At 39.1% G+C, this 23,827-nt stretch overlaps 1 protein-coding gene across 2 annotated transcripts in view; it reads left to right on the forward strand.

The window, feature by feature from the left end:
- The window catches only part of appa (amyloid beta (A4) precursor protein a), a 35,653-nt gene extending 17,758 nt beyond the window's left edge, over positions 1–17,895 (forward strand). Inside the window, exons 6-17 of one of the 2 annotated variants that reach the window (XM_053615187.1) lie at positions 223–485; positions 613–780; positions 5,285–5,418; positions 6,213–6,287; positions 6,606–6,764; positions 9,104–9,232; positions 10,268–10,367; positions 12,296–12,490; positions 13,124–13,177; positions 13,466–13,557; positions 14,437–14,583; positions 15,638–17,895. In XM_053615187.1, the coding sequence (XP_053471162.1) occupies positions 223–485; positions 613–780; positions 5,285–5,418; positions 6,213–6,287; positions 6,606–6,764; positions 9,104–9,232; positions 10,268–10,367; positions 12,296–12,490; positions 13,124–13,177; positions 13,466–13,557; positions 14,437–14,583; positions 15,638–15,736 (1,615 nt within the window). In that variant the 3' untranslated portion in view covers positions 15,737–17,895. The remainder of the gene's footprint in view (positions 1–222; positions 486–612; positions 781–5,284; positions 5,419–6,212; positions 6,288–6,605; positions 6,765–9,103; positions 9,233–10,267; positions 10,368–12,295; positions 12,491–13,123; positions 13,178–13,465; positions 13,558–14,436; positions 14,584–15,637) is intronic. The other variant, XM_053615188.1, reaches the window with a different exon arrangement.
- Positions 17,896–23,827: the final 5,932 nt, after the last annotated feature.

The raw sequence follows: 23,827 nt of genomic DNA on the forward strand, positions 1-23,827 counted from the left end.
ACTACTTTTTCATTTTGTGTATGCATGATCATGCATTTCTTGAAAATATAAATCACACAGGACCAACCAGGCCTCAAATTTACTCAAGTACGATTATACAGAATCAGTGATACAGAAATGGAGCATCAGTACATTGAGACGCTTCCTTTCCTAATTCAAATATTTCGCTTTTCAATATATTCAAATGAATGCAATTTTTAATACAATTAAAACAACTTGTAGCATGACTCGGGAGGCGGAGCCAGCAGAGCAGGTCGAGGCGGAGCCTGCAGAGGGTGAGGATGATGACCTCATTGAAGACGAAGAGGAGGCTCTAGATAATGACCAGGATGGTGATGGAGAAGAGGAAGAGGAGGAGGACGACGACGATGACGAGATGATTGACGAACGCAATGACAACGAGCAGACCACTAATGTCGCCATGACTACCACTACAACCACCACGACCGAGTCCGTCGAAGAAGTGGTCCGAGGTAAGAAACGCAGTGCGTATCAGAATGTGTGTGTTGTGTATACGTCTGCATATACTTATCAAAGTGGATGAGAATGGAACGAAAGTGTTAAAATCCTGCGAAACGTTGATGGCCACTGGTTGTGTGTGTGCTCTCTCAGAAGTGTGTTGGGCGAACGCAGAGACTGGTCCGTGCAGGGCCATGTTGCCCCGCTGGTATTTTGTGAAGGAAGAAGGTCGATGCGCTCCCTTCATCTATGGGGGCTGCGGAGGCAACCGTAATAACTTTGAGTCGGAGGAATACTGCCTATCTGTCTGCGGTGGTGTGTGTAAGTCACGAGTGTGTATGGACACGCAAGCTCTCTCTATAGCCACACTGTCCTGTAACCTTGCTAATCCTCCTCACACTGCTCGCTCACACGCTTCTCTTAACTTTGTGTCTTCATACTGTTTCTGTGGTGTGGAGCTTGAATTGCTCCTTCAACACACACGCGCACACGCACACACATACACCCTCATGCTGAGTCGATTTCCACGCACCATATGTCACCCAACTTGTCGTCCTTGCTTTCTCACACGCGCGCAATGCTGGCCTCCCACTGCGTGTGCGCCTGAGGGATCTGAGCTGACACACTAGCACTTCGATCAGTGTATATTTCACACTCATTCAGTCACAGCTTGCGTAATCAATGACAAAGATGCTTGGCTCGATCTCTGTCTAACACAGGCTGAAGCTCACCGGTGAGTGTGTTTGCATGTTTGCCTTCTGTGATTGCAACTATGATCAGTTCCTCATCGCCTATCTGAACTTTAAACTCATAGAAGCTGTTATTTAGAATTGATCAGGAGCCAGGTGAGCCTTAAACTATATGGTTTACATCTCCAAATCCTGTTTGGAAAATTCTCCTGGGATCAGTGTATAGACTTAATTCATAATTTTTTAATTTTTTTTTGTTCCTAATACAGTATTTTAATGCAAAAACAAAAAAATCTTGTACCTGTATGTGTTCAGGCTGAAAGTACAAATTTCAATTTGGATACTGTTTATATTTTTTTCAAATATTTGCAGTTCTAAGAGAAAAATTATATATCCGCGTGACTTGATGTCAAGAAAGGGATCGGAATAATAATTTTATTAATGATAGTAATTGTATTGATCGTGTAGGTACTTCAGTGCCATTATATTATACCCTACAGGCTGGTGACAAGATGAAGGAAAATTCACGGAGTAGTAAGGTTTTGGACCACCAGAACAGCTTCAGTGCTGCTTGGCATAGATTCTACACCTCTCTGGGATTGTACTATGGGGATGAAGACCATTCTTCCAAAAGATATTTCCTCAGTTGGTACTATGATGATGATGATGATGGTGGCAGAGAGCACTATCTAACACGTTGATCCAAAATCTCCCATAAGTGCCCACATGGTTTGTGAAGGCCATAGCATTTGATTTACATCATTTCCATCCTCATCAAATCACTGAGCTCTCGTGGCCTTGTGGATGCGGGCGGGGTCATTCTGGAAGAGACCACTCCCATCATGATAGAAATGTTTCATCATTAGAATAAAGGTGGTCGGTTAGAAGAACTTTGTATTGTTTCGCAGTGACTTGTGCCTCTAAGAGGACAAGTGAACCCAAATCAGAAGTACTTATTAAACTATGTATTATGCAGTTAAACAGTAATAAGTAAACATGAAGTGGAATTTATCAGTGGGAGATTAGCAAAACATTATTTTAGCATAATACACTCACTGAGCACTTTATCAGGAACACTATACTAATACTGGGTACCCTTTGCTCTCAAAACTGACTCAATTCTTCGTGGCATAGGTTCCACAAGATGTTGGAAGCATTCCTTTGAGGTTCTGCTCCATGTTGACCTGATCGCATCATGCAATTCCTGCAGATTTTTCAGATGCACTTTCATTCTACGAATCTCCTGTTCGACCACATCCCAAAGGTGTTCTATTGGATTCACCTGGTGACTGGGAAGGCCACTGAAGAACACTGAACATTTTGGTGAGCATGTGCCCACCACAGCCTCAGCTTTCTGTTCCTGGCTAACAGGAGTGGAACCCAACGTGGTCTTCTGCTGTTGCAGTCCACCCGCCTCAAGGTTCGAGGTGTTGCGCGTTCTGAAATGCTTTTTCTGCTCACCACAATTGTACTGAGTGGTTATGAGTTACTGTAGCCTTTCTGTCAGCACAAACCAGCCTTGCCATTCTCCATTAACCTCTCTCATCAACAAGGCCTTTCTGTCTGCAGAGCTGGCACTCACTGGATGTTTATTTTTTTCTTTATTGTACTATTCTGAGTAAACTCTAGAGTCTGCTGGGCATGAAAATCCCAGGAGATCAGCAGCTATACTACACTATTCCATCTGGCACCAACAATCATGCCACGGTCAAAATCACCGAGATCACATTTTTACCTCATTCTGATGGTTAAAAATTACCCAAAGCTGCTGGCCCATATCTGCATGATTTTATGCCACTGCATTCCTGCCACACGATTGGTTGATTTAGATAATTGCATGAATGTGTGGGTGTACAGGTGTTCCTAATAAAGTGCTCAGGGAGTGCATATACACATCTGCAGTGCCCTCGACTAATATCCCTTGGTAAATATGAGCAAAGAAGGCTGTGAAAATTGTCTTTATTGTTTAACCTTTTGAACTTTTGTTAAAAAAAAATCACAAAAATACTCTGCTCTCATGGATCTCAAACAATTGCAAACTCAACAAAGGTTTATCAACAAATATATGAATTCATAGGGGTACCAGTAATAAAGTACAGCATACCTGTACTTAAAGACACATGAGAAATATATTTGAAGTACATTCCCATTGATATTTAACTTTATATTTATTATTATTGTTTTTTTAAACAGGAAGTTGTTCAACCATGACTTCCTGTTTCACAGGGGTATAAGTATGAGGTTACACGTTGGGAATTTGGCCTTAGTAATTCGTAACAATGGGTAAGACCAAGGAATATAGCTGTGATGTGCGGCAAGAGGGTGTTGAGATTCACAAAGTGGGAAGTGTCTATAAGAAAATAGCACAAGCGTTGAAAATGCCCATTTCCACCATCAGGGCAATAATTAAGACGTTCCAGTCAACTGGAGATGTTATGAATCAACCTGGAATTGGACGTGTGTCTATATCGTCTCAACACACAGTGAAGAGGACGGTTCGAGTGGATAAAAATCTCCAAGTATCACAGCTGGAGAATTGCAGAAGTTAGTTGTGTCTTAGGGTCAGAAAGTCTCCAAAACTACAATCTGAAGTCACCGACATCACCACAAGCTGTTTGGAAGGGTTTCAAGAAAAAAGCCTCTACTCTCATCCAAAAACAAACTCAAGCATCTTCAGTTTGCCAGACACTACTGGAACTTCAAATGGGATCGGGGTCTATGGTCAGATGAAACCAAAATAGAGCTATTTGGTAATAAACACCAAAGGTGGTTTTGGAGCACACAGAGAGGTAGCCATATGGAAAAGTACCACATGTCCACGGTTAAATATGGTGACGGCTCTTTAATGTTTTGGGGCTGTTCTTCTGCCAGAGGACCTGGACATTTTGTTAGGATACATGGCATCATGGACTATCAGATATAAACAGATATTAAATGAAAACCTGACTGCCTCTGCCAGAAAGCTTAAAATGGGCCGTGGTTGGATCTTCCAGCAGGACAATGATCCAAAACATACATCAACACAAAAATGGTTTACTGACCACAAAATCAAGGTCCTGCCATGACCATCCCAGTCCCCTGACCTGAAACCCATAGAAAACCTGTGGGGTGAACTGAAGGAGAGTCCACCTGCGTGGACCTCGAGATTTGAAGGATTTGGAGAGATTCTGTATGGAGGAACGGTTTCAGATCCCTTGCCATGTATTCTCCAACCTCATCAGGTTCTCATAGGAGAAGACTCTCAGCTGTTATCTTGGTAAAGGGAGGTAGCACCAAGTATTGACTAAAAGGGTGCCAATAATTGTTGCACACCTATATTTAACAACAGAAAAATTAGGGATAAACCTGTTGTGTTTGCAATTGTTTGATATCCATGACAGCAGAGTATTTTTCTGAATTTTTATTAAACAAAAGATTAAACAATAAAGGCAATTTCTCACCGCCGCCTTTGCTCATAATTACCACGGGTGCCAATATTAGTGTAGGGCACTGTATGTTTTAAAGCTGGAAGGTCATGTATGTTTATGTGAAAACCATAATCCATTACCAGATCAGAGGCTATTTTCTCCACATATTAACTGTCAGGCTGAAAAATCCACAAATGGTTCCTCAGCCATGTGTCCAAGAAAAAGATATTTAAAGAGAGAAAGTATAATCTCCTCATACGGTTGAGTGAAAACCCTTTGCACACCCTGGTATTTTAAGTTAAGGTTAATGCAGGTTTGTGGATCGTTATTTATCTTTCTGTTGTGTGAAAGGTTACTATTGTCTGTTGTAAGTGATACGTGACTGCTCTCAGCAAACTGCTTGGTACTTTTTAAATGGTTTTGGACCATAATAAGACGTACAGTAATAGCTTCAGCGTTCTTGCGTTTTGCATTGCTGCTTCACTTTTCAAAGCGGTCTCTCTCTCTTCTTACTTTGGGTCTGTTTTTCAGGCTAATTTTCCCATTTCCTCTTTGTAACCTGCCTCTTTCAGTGACTAATATGATAACGTGTGATTATCTTGTTGCTGCCGGCAACAAGTTCTCTGCTAACGTATTCTTAGCTCATCGCCTTATTGTTCATTTCTTTTATCCCACTCTATCTGCCATCTCTCCGTTTCTTCCACTTCGTCCCTCTCTGTCCATCTGTAGTGCCCACCACGTCTCCAAGCTCGCCAGACGCAGTGGACCGCTACCTGGAGACGCCAGCCGACGAGAATGAGCACGCACACTTTCAGAAGGCCAAGGAGAGCCTGGAAGCCAAACATCGTGAGAGAATGTCTCAGGTAAGAGAGAAGGATAAATAGTGGTTGCTCCAGACTTTAATACCATTTTATTTCGTTCAAGATAATTAAATTTGCTCATGTATAAAGTATTTATTGCTGAGAAGACGTGTGCTAGCCTGCAGCAAAGATGCCTAGAATCAAGATGAAGTCATGATTAATGCATTGGGAATGGATTTATAAGTACAGATATGTGCCAGTGAGTTTTGCGTGTTTGTTTTGCATAAAGTAAAGATAAAAATTGCTTGTGTGCATATAGTAAAGATAAAATCTGCTTTTACATGCACTTTGTATTTACACCTGGGCATATTTCATCGTACACGTGTAATGCCAGCTCTTAGAAAAAGACTGTTGTGGTGTTTTTCATTTATCAAAAATCTTAATAAATTCATACTTCAGGATAAAGAAGGTGGGGACAGGAATAGCAGATAACAGGAAAGTGGAGGCATTTTCATTTGGCAGTTGTTGAGAAGCAGGTTACTAAAGGGAAAATATAAATGTGTGAAGATTGGGTGGAACAGCATGGCTTCGCTGCCTCACAGCTTGTGTGAAGTTTCACATGTTCTCCGCATGTCTGTGTGGGTCTCCCACCTCCTAAAAACATGCCTGTGGGTGGATTGCACTCTAAATTGCCCCTGGGTGTGAACGAGTATGCAGAGGTGGTCAGAAAACTGGATGAGCAGGGTGAGATACAGTGTCAGATGCCCCTTTTAAGTCCTCTTTTCCACGTAGCTGTGTGGATATGCTGTGGTGGAAAGCATTGAAAAACAGACACTAAGATTTATATCATTGTGTAGGTGATGAGAGAGTGGGAGGAGGCTGAGCGTCAGTCTAAGAGTCTGCCACGTGCTGATAAGAAGGCAGTCGTCCAGGTGAGTTCCAACCTTCTGAGCTTTCATCATATGGAAATTTCCACTAAAGTCAACCTGGACCATGTGTGACGGAAATGTTGCCTCTGGTGTATTGTTAAAATTGGGATCAGATTTCAGTTTGTCTCCCCAACCCCCCCTTTTTTTTTCTTCCAAACATTTTTTCTCCTCTCCATTCTCATCTTTTTTTTTTTTTTTTCTTGATACCTATTTTTTTTATCTTTCCTTATATCTAACCATCTCCTCCCCCCCTTTTTCCTCCCATTCTTCTCCCCTCCTCTCCTTTATTCTCCCATACTCTTCTCACTTCTTTCTAAGCAGCACTTCCAGGAGAAGGTGGAGGCTTTGGAGATGGAAGCAGCTAGTGAGAGGCAACAGCTAGTGGAAACTCATATGGCTCGTGTGGAGGCCCTTCTCAATGACCGTCGACGCCTTGCACTTGAGAGTTTTCTGAGTGCCCTGCAGGCAGACCAGCCACGGGTACACACACGCGTGCACACGCACCGACACACCTAGTGTTTTAATATGTCTCACTTTTCACTTTGCCAGCATTTAGCGTGTGCCTATGGACTAAACGAAATGCAAACTGAAATGCACAAGCAAGCAGATTACATGCACAAAATTAAATGCACACATTTTCACATACAGTGCTGTGATTTCTTCTGTTTTTGTGTATATCTCGTACTAAATAGTTTTAGATCTTCAAACGAAATTCAACATAAAACAAAGGCAACCTGAATAAACACACAATACCTTGTTTTGTTTTTTATTATTCATTCATTTATTTATTTATTGAAGCAAAGTTACCCAACATCTGTCACCCATATGAAAAACTAATTGCCCCTTAAACTTAAACTCTGTTTGTGCAACCTTTTAGCAGCAATAACTGCAACCAAACACTTCTGATAACTGGAGATCAGTCTTTTCCTTAATTCTAGGACTAGGACTTACTCCTATGCTTTGGATTGTTGTCTTGCTGCATAATCCAGTTGAAGACCAGACGTTCTCCTTTAGTATTTTATGGTAGAGAGTAGAGTTCATGTTCCCCTCAATTACTGCAAGTTACCCAGGCCCTGAAGCAGCAAAGCATCCCCATGCCGTCACACTGGCTCTTTTGTGACTTGGTGGATGAGTCGTTGCTGTGCTCTTGGAGGAATTTCGGAAGGTCGGCCACTTCTGGGAAGGTTCACTACTGTGCCGAGTTTTTCCATTTGGAGATAACGGCTCTCACTGTGGTTCTTTAGAGTCTCGGAGCCTTTGAAATAGCTTTGAAATACATCAGTCTGGAAAGGGTTACAATCACCACCTTCATCATCATTTCTGGAACTTCTTTCAGCTTTGGCAGTGTGTGTTACTGGGTACGACTTTTTAACCAACTTCATGCTGTAGCAAAAGTTGAATGTAAGTGTTGATGTGATTGAACAGGGTTTGCAGTAATCAGGTCTGGTTGTGTCTAGTCCAGCTGAACCCCATTATGAATGCAGTTTCATAGATCTTGGGAAGTAGTAACTATGGGGGCAAATACATTTTCACACAGGCCCAGTTGGTATTGGATAACCTTTTTGCTTCAATATCATTTATCATTTAAAAACTGTATTTTGTGTTTACCCAGGGTGCCTTTGTTTTATATTAGACTTTGTTTTAATTGAGAGAGACACAAAAACAGAAGAAATCAGGAAGGGGGCAAATACTTTTTTCACAGCACTGTACTTCTAGCTCCCAGTAATAACCCTCTTACCATCTGTGCCCTCCATATGACTGTTCTTTTTCTCCCTCCATCCATTTACTGTCTTTCTGCTCCAGCGCGTTTGACACCTCTCTTCCTTTATACTCGTTCATTCTCTCTTCTTCTCCCTCAAGCCTTCCTCTGAAACCAATCTTCATTTTTCACTTTCTAGCCTGTTGTAGTTCAAATTTGACACAGAAGCATCGAGCAGAGCAGAAATTGAATTAGATTAGCCTCCACCTCTTGGACCCAGTATTCTGATAGTGATAACTCATACAAAGCGTGTTGAAATGGGACAGTATTACTACTACAGAAGTGGTACAAGCAAACATTCATAAAGAAGTGTTTGAATCTGAATGTTTAATACTGCATGTGTTGAGTAAAACCCAGTTAGAACAAAACAGTACATTCTAGAGAAGCCTCTGCATGTAGGGCAATAAATATTTCTGTGCCCAAGTCCATGCTAGCTCATTTAAAGTACCCCTGGATATTAAAAATACAAGCTTCTCTTAGGCTAGTTTAGATTGTTGTTGTATATTTCGACAGCGTTGGCTGCTGTTAATCTGCTAATAAATCACTAAGAATAATAAGAATATTGAAATCCTACTCATGTTATCCTGTGACAAATGTTTGCTAGACTTCTGCCAGTCATCAAGGACACGTTCAAGGACATTTTGATATAGATACCAACTCGTTTATAGATAATGAAGGTAAAGGTGAAGAGACCTTTTATTAGTTTCTTGCGCGTTAAAAAGCAGCTGAGGTGTTTTATTGTTCTACACGGATTATTTAAAGGTTTTTAAATGACGTTCAACGGCACGCTAACCAATCCTAAATAGTTATGTATCCAGCCCATTCCTTTCAGATCAAAGAAATGAACACATCAACATGCAGCAAGTTCACATTAGCATATTAATCCATATTAATAGCAATAACACTTGCCATATGGCTCCTCTTATCCCTTTCAGCTCTCTGTGCTAATCCCTAAGGCAGTGACAGGTTGACGACTAATGGCTGGCCATTTGGTTGCCATTTTCCACCAAGAAGAATGACTTCTTGTTTTCTCTCCCTCTCATTCTCATTCTGTCTTTAGCCACGTCATGTGTTCAGTCTATTGAAGAAGTATGTGCGTGCCGAGCAGAAGGACAGGCAGCACACCCTGAAACACTTTGAGCATGTGCGCGTTGTGGACCCCAAGAAGGCCGCTCAGATTCGCCCTCAGGTACACAATCAGATCTCATTCTCAATGTGATGAGCTACAAATATTTGCTTCCTAAAATGTATTCTGGGCTATTGGTAGAAATGCACCCAGATATACACGTTATGTATGTACCCCGTTTATATGGTTCACTGCAGTTCTAACGCACATAATATTAGCACTAAAAGTCTTAAACTTGTGTTGTCAAGGTTTGAATTTTAATAATAGGATAATAAAGTGGACATGGTCAGATTTAACCAAAAAAAATTTAATTATTACAATTGCACAACTAGTTACACGAGTGTCCTCTAAGGCCTATATTGTCAATTGAAATTCCTTAATAAAGTTGCTGTAAAATGTACTTTATATCAAATGTAAGACCGGTTTTCAACATTTGGTATGAAGTATATTGGCTGTTGTCTTCTATGAGTATCAAATAATGACCTGCTTGCTTAACGTTACACCACTGTGGCTGACAAAACTGAGAGTCCAGGTCATGGAAAAATCAGACACGTATCCAGACATCGATCAGAATGTGTCTTGGGGGAAAATAGTCTTTGATGCTTCTTAATTTTGTCAGCTTTGCCGTGGTTGCTGCAGTGATGTGAACATCATCTCAAATGTCAGTTGGTGGATTACAGTTTGGGAATATCTAGGTTTGCTTAGCCTTGTTAGTACTTAAAAAAAAAAAAAAAAAAAAAAAAAATTCTTATCGTCATGCAGTGAACCATTCTAAATGTTTAACAGCTTTTTTTAAAACCGTGATGTGAACTGGAAAGAGAAAAGAAAAAAAAAAAGAACATTTTTGTCTTCATTTTTCAGTCAGCACACGCGTGACTATGAAGCATGTGAGAAATTCACGTAATAGATAATAATAGACTGAGTCTGGCTTAATTTTCAAAGCTGAAATCCAATGCTGAGGGGAAAATATCCAACAAGGTTCATGTGAATGGATTTGTTCCTGCAAGAGAATGTGTCTTTTTATAAGACTCAAATCCGCTTTAGGGGATAAAGGGATCAAAGTTCCAGACGTCAGGACCTCTGGCTTTTTGTTCTCAGGTGTTGACCCACTTGCGTGTGATTGAGGAGAGGATGAACCAGTCTCTGGCACTTCTGTACAAAGTTCCAGGCGTGTTGGAGGACATCCAGGACCAAGTTGGTGAGTGTTTGGTGTATTGTTAATACATGTAGCATTCCTTACTATGTAAAGGATAAATCATGGTGGAGCGTGCCATTATAGGAAAATAATCTACGGTAGGGTGGTGTGATGAGAACTCGACTTCCTGTGTGAGTCATGTTACTGCCCCAAGGTGGATTATTTTCCATTAACAGCACACTCCAAAGTGTTTGTCCTCTTTTTCCTTTATTAGACAATGATTTGCCAATGCACTTTTTTTTTCTTCTTCCTTCCTCTCTCTTTGCTGAATGAAATTCATGTATAGTTATATTTAATCTTGGGGCACCTCCACAGGCCAAAATAGTTCCTAAATTAACACTTGCGTTAAAGCAACTATAAACAGTCGCTCCATCACCAGCCTCTCATTTTTCTCTCTCTCTTGAAGTTAATAAGACAAGGAAAGAATGCAATCTGTCATGTTACTGAGAAACTAGAAATCTCAAAGTTCTCTGTCATGGAAAACACTGACAGTTATAAAGTGCTGACACAGGAAATTCCTTCCATACATGATACGTAAATGTTTCCTTACAGACCGCTTCACCAGATCAGTGATTATCCAGTATTACAGTCTATTCTTTTGTTGTTGTTGTTGGCCTTAAATAATGTGGAACGTTTGTAATACATCTTTGTGTGTATGAGCTGTATCTAACGAAATGACGAGCTCATTAATAAACCTAAGATTTGTATTCCAGCAGGCACAATTGACACAGCTGTGCTTTTATAGAAGATTACTCAACACCTTCCAACTAATCAGATTTGAGAATTCGGCAGTGCTGTAGTAGTAATATTCCATCATTGAGTGTGTGCATGTCCTCCGCACGTCTTTTTTGCCCTCCTGTGTGTGTGTACGGTGTTTATTTGTGCCCTGTGCGTCATTTGACCATCTGTGAGTCCCTGATTCAGTCACAGTCTATTTCTCTCTCTTTTACTTGTTCTCATTGCCCATCGCCACGTCTGACTACCTCCACTCGAGCGTTGTCACAAGCATCAGCAAGTCTGTGATTTTAATTACCTTTTAATTAGAGCAGTAGCCCCTGATCTTCATGGTACTTCACCTCTAATCTTGTCCTCAATTTCGTTTTTGCTTTTCTTTCCCTTTGAGTGTCTTCACTATGCTCTCCTACATTTCATCCTTTGCTCATTTTTAAACCCACTTCTTTTCTAAAATCTTGTTTTCTCATGCCATAAATCGATTCTGTTCCTTTTGATTTGTTCATACGGCTTTTCCTCCACTCGAGACGTTTAAATCTTGTTAACAGTCCATCGTTTGGCATCGTTTGGTAGAAATCAAAAATAGGTTCATAATTATTGATTTGAATTGTGATCCAATTCAAAATTGGATGAAATTTCTGGGTAATCTAATAATTCATTAAATAGAAGAATAATCACCACTGTAAACCACTGAATGTGATTGCTCATACAATTAAAATGCATTTGGAGTAGATGCGTTCATGTGACTTCTTGGGAAATGCGTCTCCCTTTCCAATTAGCAATTTTTGGATTAGTTTCAAGTTGGGTTTTTTTTTTTTTTTTTTTTTTTTAATGGATTCTGAGATATTGGGCTGGGAATGTTGCTGAAACCTGGCAGCCCTGGGTAGCGCTGTTGTTTGTGTCTCGCACACAGGAAACACACCTGATGTATCATAACACAGTTGAACAAATTTGCGTCTAAAATTCACATGGTTGCTCTAAAAAAGCATTAGATAATAGCTCAAGTCAAGTGTGACAGGCTCTCGACTTCATTTTTTTTTAGGCTGTCATTATTAATGTCGTTCTGCCTCACTAAATTCTATGGTCACGCCAGAAAGAATTCATTCGAAGATTTTTTTTCCCCCCCCCCATGTAAACATAGTGTCTCAGGCTGTTAATCTTGAAAATAATTATTTAAATTTTTTTTTGCTTCATCTCAGAACTTTTACAGCATGAGCAGCAGGAGATGTCAGCACAGTTAGCATCGCTGCAGAGCGACGTGAGAGTGAGCTATGGCAATGATGCACTGATGCCCGACAGCACCGCCCCGCTCGACCTACTGCCGTCTGAAGACTCGGAGCACCTGGGCTTCATTCACCCTGAACGCTTTAACCAGCCCAACACTCAAAACCATGGTACACACAAACGCACTCATACACTCTGTGTTCAGAGATGATGTTGCCATTGTTATCGTTCGAGAGCTGTAACATCAAGGGCATAACCTGAAGAGATTCTGTTTAAGAAGCCTAACTGAGTTCTCATTGAGTGAATACAAGTGAACAGTCACATGCACAGCACGCACACACCAAAAAAAATATATGTATGTATGTGTGTGTGTATGTTATTTTATTAGGAACACCCGTACATGTGGTGGCATGCAATACAAAAAAATTTGATACAGGTCAAGAGCTTCTGTTAATGTTCGTATCAAACATCAGATTGCTGAAATGTGATCCACAGTCACATGACTGGCTGATTAGAAAATACCAATGATAAAGTGGACGGTGAGTGTATATATGATATTTAATCTGCTCCAGTATAGCATCAGAACAGCAATCACATTTATATATATATATATATATATATATATATATATATATATATATATATATATATATATAATATATATATATATATATATATATATATAAAAAAAAAAAATGAAACACAAAGGTATTATTTTGACACTCTCTAGTCATAAGAAATTACAAGCCACCATAAGTAATGTACCATCTACCCTCACAATGAACTCCTTTATCTCACCACAGTGGAGCCTGTAGATGTTCGTCCCTTCCCTGACAGGGGGCTTCCCACTTACCCAGGTACGTTTATTAAATCTGATGTCACCCATGACCTTCACCTGAACAATGACATACTGCACCTGTAAATGATGTGAAGGCGGACACTTGTATTAGTAGTATTGTTGAGTATTACTGTAGTATTATGGTACACTCTTGGGTTTCTTAAAGTTTTGTAGTTCATTAAAAATGAAATCCTCTATTGAAGGGTTCTACAAAAAAACACATTTAATGGTGTGTGTGTGTAATATATTTAATTATACCTGTAATCATCACGCACCCTTCATTCTCCTTTTCTCTGTTTGGTTTCAGTATCTGGTCTGAAGCCTGAGGATGTTCCTGAGCTGAGGATGGAGGCAGAGGAGAGGCACAATGCTGCTTATGAAGTGCACCACCAGAAACTGGTACGTGTGCACAATTAAAAACGTCCCAAATCCCTTAACAGTGGTATCACACAATAACATAGTTGTGTTTGATATTGCCAAATTCAGCCACTAGCCATGTGGATGCCATTATGTGCATTATCTATGAATGGTCCTGTTTATATAGAATAGGGAGAAGACAACTGTGTTTTGTTTTTTTTGTTTGTTTGTTTGTTTTTTTTAGTCATTGGTCAAATTTATAGGCAACATTGTCACTTTGTGAGCAAAAGCACCTTCATAATTCTGATAACTAAGAGGTTAATGTAAATTGGAAGTGTTTCATAGACCCATAATAATCATATAAGGTGAATAATAGAAAAATTGTGATTCACAGTATTGCCATGCAGTGGATTTTGGGGTTGAATTTTTGTGTTTTTTGGTTTAGTCATCCATTTCTCTGACCAGACTGCCTCGAACAGAACAGAGATGCTCCGCATCACCTTAACTTTAAAAGGCCATTTCTTTACATAGAGGGTGGGGTCATACAATTGCAATTCAAAGACAGTAAAGGGCTCCTGAAGTTACAAACTTCAGACTACACACTTGTACAGTTACCCTCTTTCTGCGTACCCTCAACGGTAACACACACAGACTTGACATCACCATTTCCGGACACCAGCCCCCTGCTCTACTGTGATCGGATATAAACTAGTGCCAGGAGAGGGGCAGCTTCATCCTTGTTACCATGCTACCAGGTCAAGTTGGCATGGCAACACAGACCCACTGAGATGGCAGCTGCTGCATCTTCTCTAGTGACAGAATTCTCTCTACTAGTCGATGGTGGAATGTCTCTTCCTCTTTTTTTTTCTTCTTCTTTTTTTTATAAACATTTTCCTTTCTCCGCTCTCTCCTACTTGTTAGGTTTTCTTCGCCGAGGACGTCAGCTCTAACAAGGGTGCTATTATTGGCCTGATGGTAGGAGGTGTTGTCATAGCAACCGTCATTGTCATCACCCTGGTAATGCTGCGAAAGAAGCAATACACTTCCATCCACCACGGTGTGATCGAGGTCAGTGCGTGTGCCCTCACGTCTGGGTGGTGTTTTTCCTTTCATTTGAGATTTTATCTGCTGTGTGAAACTGTACGAATGGAATTTGGCAAGGCTCCGTATAAAAAAGCAGATCCGGTAAATATGCCTCCCAAATATAAGATGAAAGGTGGACACTTGTGTTCTTTTTTTTTTTTTTTTTTTATAGACTATTTCTCAGTACTTCATGAATGTAAAGATAAAAGAATAACATCCAGGATAAGTTTTAAAAAGGTTAAAGCAACAACAGTCTTATACAGTCAACCAATAATGGAAATTAAGAGTTCTTCTCTCTTTCATGTAAAGTCAAAACAATCTGCTTCCTAAAAATTTGTGACCTCTCATGGGTTTTCACATAAACATTGCGTAAATATTGCATATTGTTTGTTTTTATAGTAACGACTCACACAGGGACACTCCAAATAAACACTGAAAACCTGTAATCATTAATATGATGGTTTTCTGTGAGGAGACGTTTATTTAGTATTATAAAAGGTGCCTACAGCTGTCCAACACTCGAAGTTGTGTTTGTCTTATTAACTTCAAGAGAGAGGTTAAAAATTTTTTTTTTTTTTTAAAACGAAACAAGAGCAGCTGCTATAAGGTAAACAGCAACAGGGAGTAACTTTTAATGAGAACTTCAATAAATGAAAACATTGAATAAATGAAACATTGTCTTAGCGTTGGAAAATCGATGTGATACAAGATGAAATAAAAGTCTTATTTAACAGTTATGCTGTTCTAGACAATCAATCCTTATATCCAAACAAAAAAGCTTTTATTCCTTACGTATGATGGATGTTATTAAACACACCTCATTACAGCCAGCTTAATTCTTAAGGAAATAAGTGACCTCGCAGGCCTTTCTCACGTTTCTGGAGTTGGTTTGGACGCTGATGTGTAAACATCCAGTTGGATATTTGTATATGACGCATCTATCATGCATTTCTTCTTCACACAACAATAGAGGCACACAGCTGTACCTTTTGAATTGTTATTTAAAATGTATTTCTTTTTTTTTCTTTCTTTCTCATAGGTGGATGCCGCCATCACTCCAGAAGAGCGCCATCTTTCTAAGATGCAGCAGAACGGCTATGAGAATCCAACCTATAAGTTCTTTGAGCAGATAAACTAATGATCCATGTGCTAGGCTGTAGTCCCCTAACCCCTTCCTCTTTACCCCACTCTGGACAGTGTAGGGAAGGACTCACTCCCTGTAGTACATATGTTGTGGTGCCATAAGCACGGTCACTTGTGATTGGTTAATTGTCAAATGGCTGCATTTAAACCGGTCAAACCTCTTTATTTATAAATGTTTTTGAAGATTCCCTTAAGAACTGATTCAGAGTCAGGTGTCTGGGTTTGTTTGGGTTTTTTTTTCTTGATTAGAACGAAACTCTGCTGATCTCAGATACGTGTTTACGGATTTTACGCGAGTGTCCCCCACACTGTCCATTCCCACACTACTTTAACTGCTGAACACTGGGATATAACTGATTTAGTGTTAAAGACACTTCCTCGTTTTCTTTCTTCTTCACTTCCTGTCCTTATCCCATTGTGTGCGTTGATGACAGCTGTGCTGTGTTGGATTAAAATGGATTCAAATCATGACGATAAGATTATAGTGATAACTCAATGTACTCCTGAATGAACTCTTACTTTTAAGATTTTTTTTCCAAGAAAAAAAAAGAAAAATCATGGATAAAGAGAATTTTTTTTTTTCCTTTACTTGCGTCTAATGTATTGCCGTAATGCAGGAAAAAAAAACATAGCTGTACCTATTTAGTGCATGATAAAAAATGAAGAAAATCTGTTGTCTGAATGGGTCCTTTCTCATGTAGAGATCATTTTAGCAGGGTTTCCACATTTACTATCTTCTCATGAACATAACTTCAATTTCACTAATGAGCAACAACGGTAGTCATATCGGCTTTCTGCTTTCATTTTATGCAGACATGATTTACAAGAACCGTGATTTTGTTTTTCGTTTACCGTAATTTTTTACTTCGAGTTCCTCCGGCTACTGGGGGCTGGAAAAATCAGTGTGTATATTTCCATCTTGATGTGTTTTCATCCTATGCATTTCGGAGATATATTTTCTCTTTATCTCTCTCTGTTTCCGCACTATTTAATTTCAGTTTCCGTTTGGATTCACATGGTTGGATGTGTTTTGTAAAGGGGTTTGAGAATCTAGGGTGTTTAGGGTCGGGGCGGTAGGGATTCACTGTACGTGTTTGTATGTTCCCTTCAGTGACGTTTGTGTTTTTGTACAATCCCATGTGAAGTAAAACAAAAAAAAAAAAACCTTGCTTCCTTTTAGCCTCTAGTTTCCTTGAACACAGTCGCACCAAAGAGGCTTCTTTATTTCTCTCATGTCTCATCTCTTACTTAGCCGCTGCAGTGCAGAACTGGGTGTGATTTACACTGAAACAAGTGAAAGACATGCAGGATGGACGGAAATGAGAAAACCATAAGAAAAAATTATTTTATGTCTCCTGGATAGACAGTCCAGCCTCTTTCCTGGCTGTGTGATATGCTTATTAGAGGTCGCCAGATCGGATCAATGCTAGCCAGTTATTTTCACTAGGGTATGAATTGCTGAACAGAACACAGAAGGATACTGGGTAGACCTGGCAACCAAGGTAAAACAACACTGGTATAAATGGGGGAAACAGTGCGTTTATATCTACATCATTTATTTCCATGATTTAAGGGGGCAAGTAGGTTAATTAATATAAAAAGTGATCTTGTAGCAGTGGCTAATTGCTAAGATTTTCAGGTTATGGATTAAAGTGAGCAGATTTTTGTTTTCAGTGATGGGTCTTTGCACTGTAAGTAATCCTCTCGGTCTGAAACCTGTCACTCGGCTGTTCTGATGAATGTGACACAGACTACACTGCCCAGCTACCATGTGTTAAAACATCTGCACTGCTGTGATGAGTGTCTTTAAACAAACAGAATGTGTTCAACTGAAACACGGTGTTCTCGTAAACATTGTGATTTCTGGAGATTTTTTTTTCCCGTATCAGTTTGAGCTGGCTGCATAATCCTAAAAAAAAGATGTAAATAACTGATATCATTGGTTAAATAGATAAAGCAAGTGTGGCTTCAGTTTTCTGACTGAGGCTTAGGAAGGCATTAGGGATGCAGTTGTGGATACAGAAAGCAGGATTCATTTTCTTTCTGTGACTTTTCTTTCCTCTGTGTAAGTGTATGAAACATTTGCTTTGACTGGAAACACTATGCTTTATACACTGTATTCCATAAATAAAGTTTTGAATGTACATACCAAGATTTTCTCTTTGGTGTAACATCATTGTGTGTGGTTTTTCTAGACAACGTTGCTATGTCTGGCCACCTCAGTGAGAACCCTGTTTGGTGTAAGGACCAGACATAATGTTTTACCTTTTTTTTTTTTTTAATAAGTATGACTACACTTTTCCAAGAGGGGGGGAAACAAACCCCACAAAAGTGCAGGACTAAATTTGGTTGAAACTGTACTGACCTTTACATAATTAACACCGTCAGGAAATAAGGGACTGAAAAAAAATACCAGCAGCTCTTTCTTTCCCTGGTGGCATGCAAATTATGCTTATTCAAAAAAATACCATAATCACCTTTCTTTTTTTTTTAAACCAAAATAATATGTTCCAAAATAAATAGCTGTGTGTAGAGTAAGTGTATGCAGTACGGTAACATACAGTTGGTTTGTAAAAAAAAAAAAAAAAAAGTTTAGATTTCATTTCAATTGGATTAAACTGATTATTTTTTTTAGCCATTAATCTGTTCACAATAATTCATAACGACAGCCAAATCTTTGACTTCTGTTTTCTGCACATCACTGCAGAAATCAGACCGAGCGATGTTTCCAATTTTCAACTGTCCAATTAAGGTGAGCCTGTATAGAAGCAAAACACCGACCTAAAGATTTAAAAAGTCAAAATGTCATTATAAAAGCCTTTTGAATTCTTAATAATCAAAAAAGTAAACATAATTGAATTCATGATAATGGAAATATATTAGGTTGAAAACCAAACATCTGTATTTATTTATTTTGAATTAACTTCAATGAAACGTATATTTGTTTTTGGTTGGCTGTTTGTTTTCAGTGTTCAGAAATTCACATTTTAAAATTCATGGACAGTCATGGATTTGAATGAGATTTAAAAAGGAAAACTGTATTTTAACTGTTGTGGTATGTTAGGTCTTTAGCAGAAGTCTACAGCAGGAGTGTGGTGGAAAGAGCAAGTTCTAGCATGGCATATTTGTGGTTATTATTGTCTCACGCTCGCTGGCCTGTGTGCATTCTCATCTGCAAAAGGAGAATGATGAGTTTATTAATATGCTGCAATGCCAATACCTTTGATGGGACAGATGGGATCTATGTTTCTGTAAAGCTGCTTTGAGACAATGTCCATTGTTAAAAGCACTATACAAATAAAATTTAACTGAATGTGCACAGCATGACCTTTTTGAACTGCTGTAGGGGTTTCAACTTCGTTTTTATGGAATGTTGGAGCATAGGCCTGCTGCCAGATATTGCATCTACTCTCTGACTACATCAGCCTGATGGGCAGACCGCTCTTGGAGACAGAATTTGTACATCTGCTCAAGTCCAGAATTAGAGGAGCTAAAGCAAAGGCTAGCCCGTCTGGTCCGATCCCACAGAAGGGCTGAAAAAGTTAATGCTGGCTATGATAGAAAGATGTCAGAAAACACAGTTCATTGCAGCTTGCTGTGTAACCACAGATCGGTCGGAGTGCCCATGCCGAGCCCTGTCAACTGTCGAAAGCGCTGACAGTGGGCACGTGAGCATCAGAACTGAACCATGGAGCAATGGAAGAATGTAGACGCCCGGGTGCACTATGGGAAGAAGGCAAGCCAGCAGAGGAAGTGTGATGCTCTGGGTATTGTTCTGCTGGGAAACTTTGGGTCCTGACATTCATGTGGATGTTACTTTGACACGTACCACCTACTTAAACATTGCTGCAGATCAAGTACACCTCTTCATGGCATTGATATTCCCTAATGTCAGTGGCCTCGTTCAGCAGGATAATGCTCCCTGACACACTGCAAAAACTGTTCAGGAATGGGTTTGAGGAACATGACAGAGTTCAAGGTGTTGACTCGGGGTCCAAATTCCCCAGAACTCAATCCGATCGATACCATCACAGAACAATAGATGGTGATGATGGTAACAGCACCACCTCCTCTCTGAGACCAAGGTAGGTTCCACAGGAGAAGGTCTCACAGATGAGGTCTACACTTAGACCCTTGGCATCCATGTGCTTCCAGAAGGGGAGGCATTTTGGCAGGAGATACGAAATGGCACAGCATGCTCCAGGCTTGATTGCCTTTGCCTACCCCTGAGTAACTAAGTAGCTACTGTGTGTTATGAATAGCAATGGTAAACTTGATTTATTTATTGATTTTACTTGTATTGAATTTTGACTGATAGGACTCGCGGATGAAATTAGCTATCTGAATATAGTTTTTTAAATATTTGAAAACTGAATTGTTGAACCTGAATTTGTGAACACTGAAAAAATATATATATTATCTATATATTTGAATATATAGATACTTGATTTTTTTTTTTTAGAAATTGGAAATGAATAAAAAAAAATTGCTGAATGCCAAAAAATAAATAAATAAATAAAACTAATCTGATTTAATGACGTGTTCAGTTTTCGTCATAATATATTACAATATTGTGAATTCAAATGTGTTTAACTTTCATTATTAAGAATTCAGATGCTTTTATATATACTCGGCAAAAAAAAAAACATCCCTTTTTCAGGAGACTATATTGTAAAGATAATTTTGTAAAATCAAAATAAGCTTTACAAATCTTTATTGAAAAGGGTTTAATCGATGTTTTTCATGCTTGTTCAATGAACCATAAATAATTATTACACAGGCAGTAGGTAATTAAGGTCACAGTTACAATAAGTTAGGACACTAAAAGAGACCTTTCTACTGACTCTGAAAAACACCAGAAGAAAGATGTCTAGGGTTCCTGCTCACCTGCGTGAACATGCCGTAGACCTGCTGCAGGGAGGCATGAGGACTGCAGATGTGTCCAGAGCAATAAACTGCAATGTCTGTAATGTAAGACGCCTGAGACAGTGCTACAGGGAGACAGGAAGGACAGCTGATCGTCCTCGCAGTGGAAAATTACATGTAACCATGTGTCCCCTCAGACGCGATGGAGAACTTGCAGATGACTTGGTGGAAGAGTGGAGGAACATCTCACAGCAAGAACTGACGAATCTGCTGCAGTCCATGAGGATGAGATGCACTGTAGTACTTAAAGCAGCTGGAGGACACCACATACTGACTGTTACTTTTAATATTGACCCCCCCCCCCCCTTTGTTCAGGGACTCATTATTCCATTTCTGTGTTCAGTTTATGTCTCAGTTGTTAAACCTTTTCATGTTAATGCAAATATTTACACACGTTTACACACGTTGCTGGAAATAAAAACAGCAATTATATACTTTTCTTTGCTAAGTATATCATTCAAATCTTATTTTATTTCATTCTTTGTCAATTCTTTTTATATCAGATTCCATAAGTCTGTGCACAATGTAGCCTCAGATTCCTGGTCTTGGTTGACAGGATTGAACTCACTGTGGCCTTCTGCTGTTGTAGCCCATCCACCTCATGTGTTCTGAAATGCTTTTCTGTGCACCACGGGTTATATAGTGGTTATTTGAGTTACCATAGCCTTCCTGTCAGCTCAAATCAGTCTGGCCATTTTCCTCTGACCTGGACAAGGGGTTTTCATCTGCAGCACTGCAGCTCATTGGATGTTTTTTGTTTTTCACCATTCTGTATAATCTCTAGAGACTGTTGGCTGTGAAAATCCCAGTTTCTGAAATACTCAAACCAGCCCATCTGGCACCAACTACCATGCCATGATCAAAGTCACTGAGAACTCTTTTTTTTTTCCCAACTCTGGGCTTTAGCTAGGCCACTCAAGTTTATTCAGAGACTTGTCCTGAAGCCACTCCAGCTGTATGCTTTGGGTTCTTGTTATGCTGAAAGATGAACCTTGGCCACAGGTTGTGTGCACTCTGGAGCAGGTTTTCTTCAAGTACCTCTCTGTATTTGGCATCTGAATCCAACAGAATACCTTTGGGGTGTGTTAGAACAGGAAATTTGCTGCATGAATGTGTAGCTGATAAATATGTAATTATGTAATCATATCATCATGGACTACAATCTCAAACAAATGTTTTCAGTGCCTTGTGTACTGCATGCCATTAAGAATGAGGCTGTTCTGAGAGCAAATGTGGGTCCTACACTTTATTAGCATGGCGTTCCTTGTTCCTGGAGGAAAAGTAAATATTACATAAGAAAATTGGACATTCTAATTTAATTTCATAGATATTGATACCATGAATTGGAGGAAGACCAGAAGCGATTGGGGCCATCAGTGCTTGCTCCAATGGAAATATACAAAATATGAAGGCAAAAGGTCAAGCTGTTGCTGAGACATCACCTCACTTCCTGTTTTCAGTAGCCTTTCCAAGTTGCAAAGGATTTAAAATCTTGTTTCTTCACTTCAGCTCAGGTTGTTAAATATATTGGACAAGTCAATGTCAATATATAAAAGCGTTGCTGAGATATGCCTTCACTTCTTGTTTGGCGACTGAGCTGTCAAATTTGTTTGCAGATTATGGATGAAAACATCACATGAATTTCAACATGGCCACCTTCCTGTTTGTCAGATCACAAGTTCATTACATGTCGAACTCCCTGGCCTTCCACAGAATCAAGAGAAAGAAGAATCATAATTGCAGGTTAAATTGTTCAAAAGTTATGAGAAGTTTTACTAATTTATGAGTTATAGCACCCCCAAGAGGGGGTTTAGATAAAATTTCGTGGATTCCATTAGGATAAGGTAATTTACTCATCTTCAAAGTCTGGTCGAAATCTGTCACCATTGCCCTCACTTACTGTTTGCCAACTTCACTGTCAAATTCATTTGAGCATTATATACAAACCATCCATCATATCAAAAATCTGAGAAAGAACTTTTGTTTGGATTGGTCTCCTGAGCCTCTCTTCCAAATGTCATGGGTGTTTGACAAATTTTGTGGTAGAAGTGAAAAAACAGTTTTTTTGTTAAAATTCTAAATGGCCAACTTCCTGTTTGAGAAAACACATTCAGAATCTTCAAGGGAGCTGACAGAAACAAGAATCTTCATTTGCATGTTATAAATGAACCATCCCATACATCAAAAATCCGAGAAAGAACTTTTTCATCAGACAGGCCTCAAATTTAAATTTGGTTTTGGAAAACATTCAAGATGGCAGAAAATCCCATATGACAGAACTTAAAATTATGGTATCCACTGAAGTTGGCTTGACCCAAAGAATTAGAAGAAAGTGGAGTCTCATTTCTCCGTCATTCTGTTGCAGAGTTATTATTGTAAATTTATGTCCAAATTTGCCCTATTGGTGGCACTAGGCGGCTTGAGTGTCGTACAGCTAAACTGCTGCAAAGGTAGCTGAGACTGTCCTCTATTACTGTGCCAAATTTCATAAAAAGTGTAACGAAGCGTTCGATGGGCTTCCCATAGGAAGTATAAGAAAAAGAAAAAGAGGAAAACATACAGTACAATCTCTATATGGTGCCTATGCACCTCCTGTCCTTGACCCTGTAAATAACAGGTGTATCATTAAAAAGAAAATTTAAATAAATGTTTTTTTTTTTACAACATTGATGGGATAAGTGGCCTTAGTTAATATTTTATATATTAAATGGAAATTTCATAGAGCATATAGAGCTTTTTAAGAAGTATAACCTCAACTGTTCAATAAGAGAATATAACATTATAAATAAAGCTGTTCCAATAGCTATGGTTCACCTAATTAAAGGTTCCTTCAGATACATCAATTCAGTTCCTATACTGAGCTCATTGACTTTTGGTCATTAAACTTCAAGAAAAATAAACACAATACCAGAATTATTAGAATAAATCTGCATGATCAAATACATTGTTGTGGATTAAGAGATTATCCTTAAGAGATCTTTAAAGACTATTCAAAAATGATTATGGGCAAATTTATAATGGGACAACTCTCTTTGAAATACACTTCAAAATCATGAATGATATTTATGCTTCTAATAATTTCCTAAGCGTGAACGTTAACTCAGATTGTAATAGTTGTTCTTTCTGTAATGAAATATATGAAATTGAAAAATATGAAAAG

Source organism: Ictalurus furcatus, chromosome 26 (genome assembly GCF_023375685.1).
Source record: "Ictalurus furcatus strain D&B chromosome 26, Billie_1.0, whole genome shotgun sequence".
Taxonomy (NCBI): domain Eukaryota; kingdom Metazoa; phylum Chordata; class Actinopteri; order Siluriformes; family Ictaluridae; genus Ictalurus; species Ictalurus furcatus.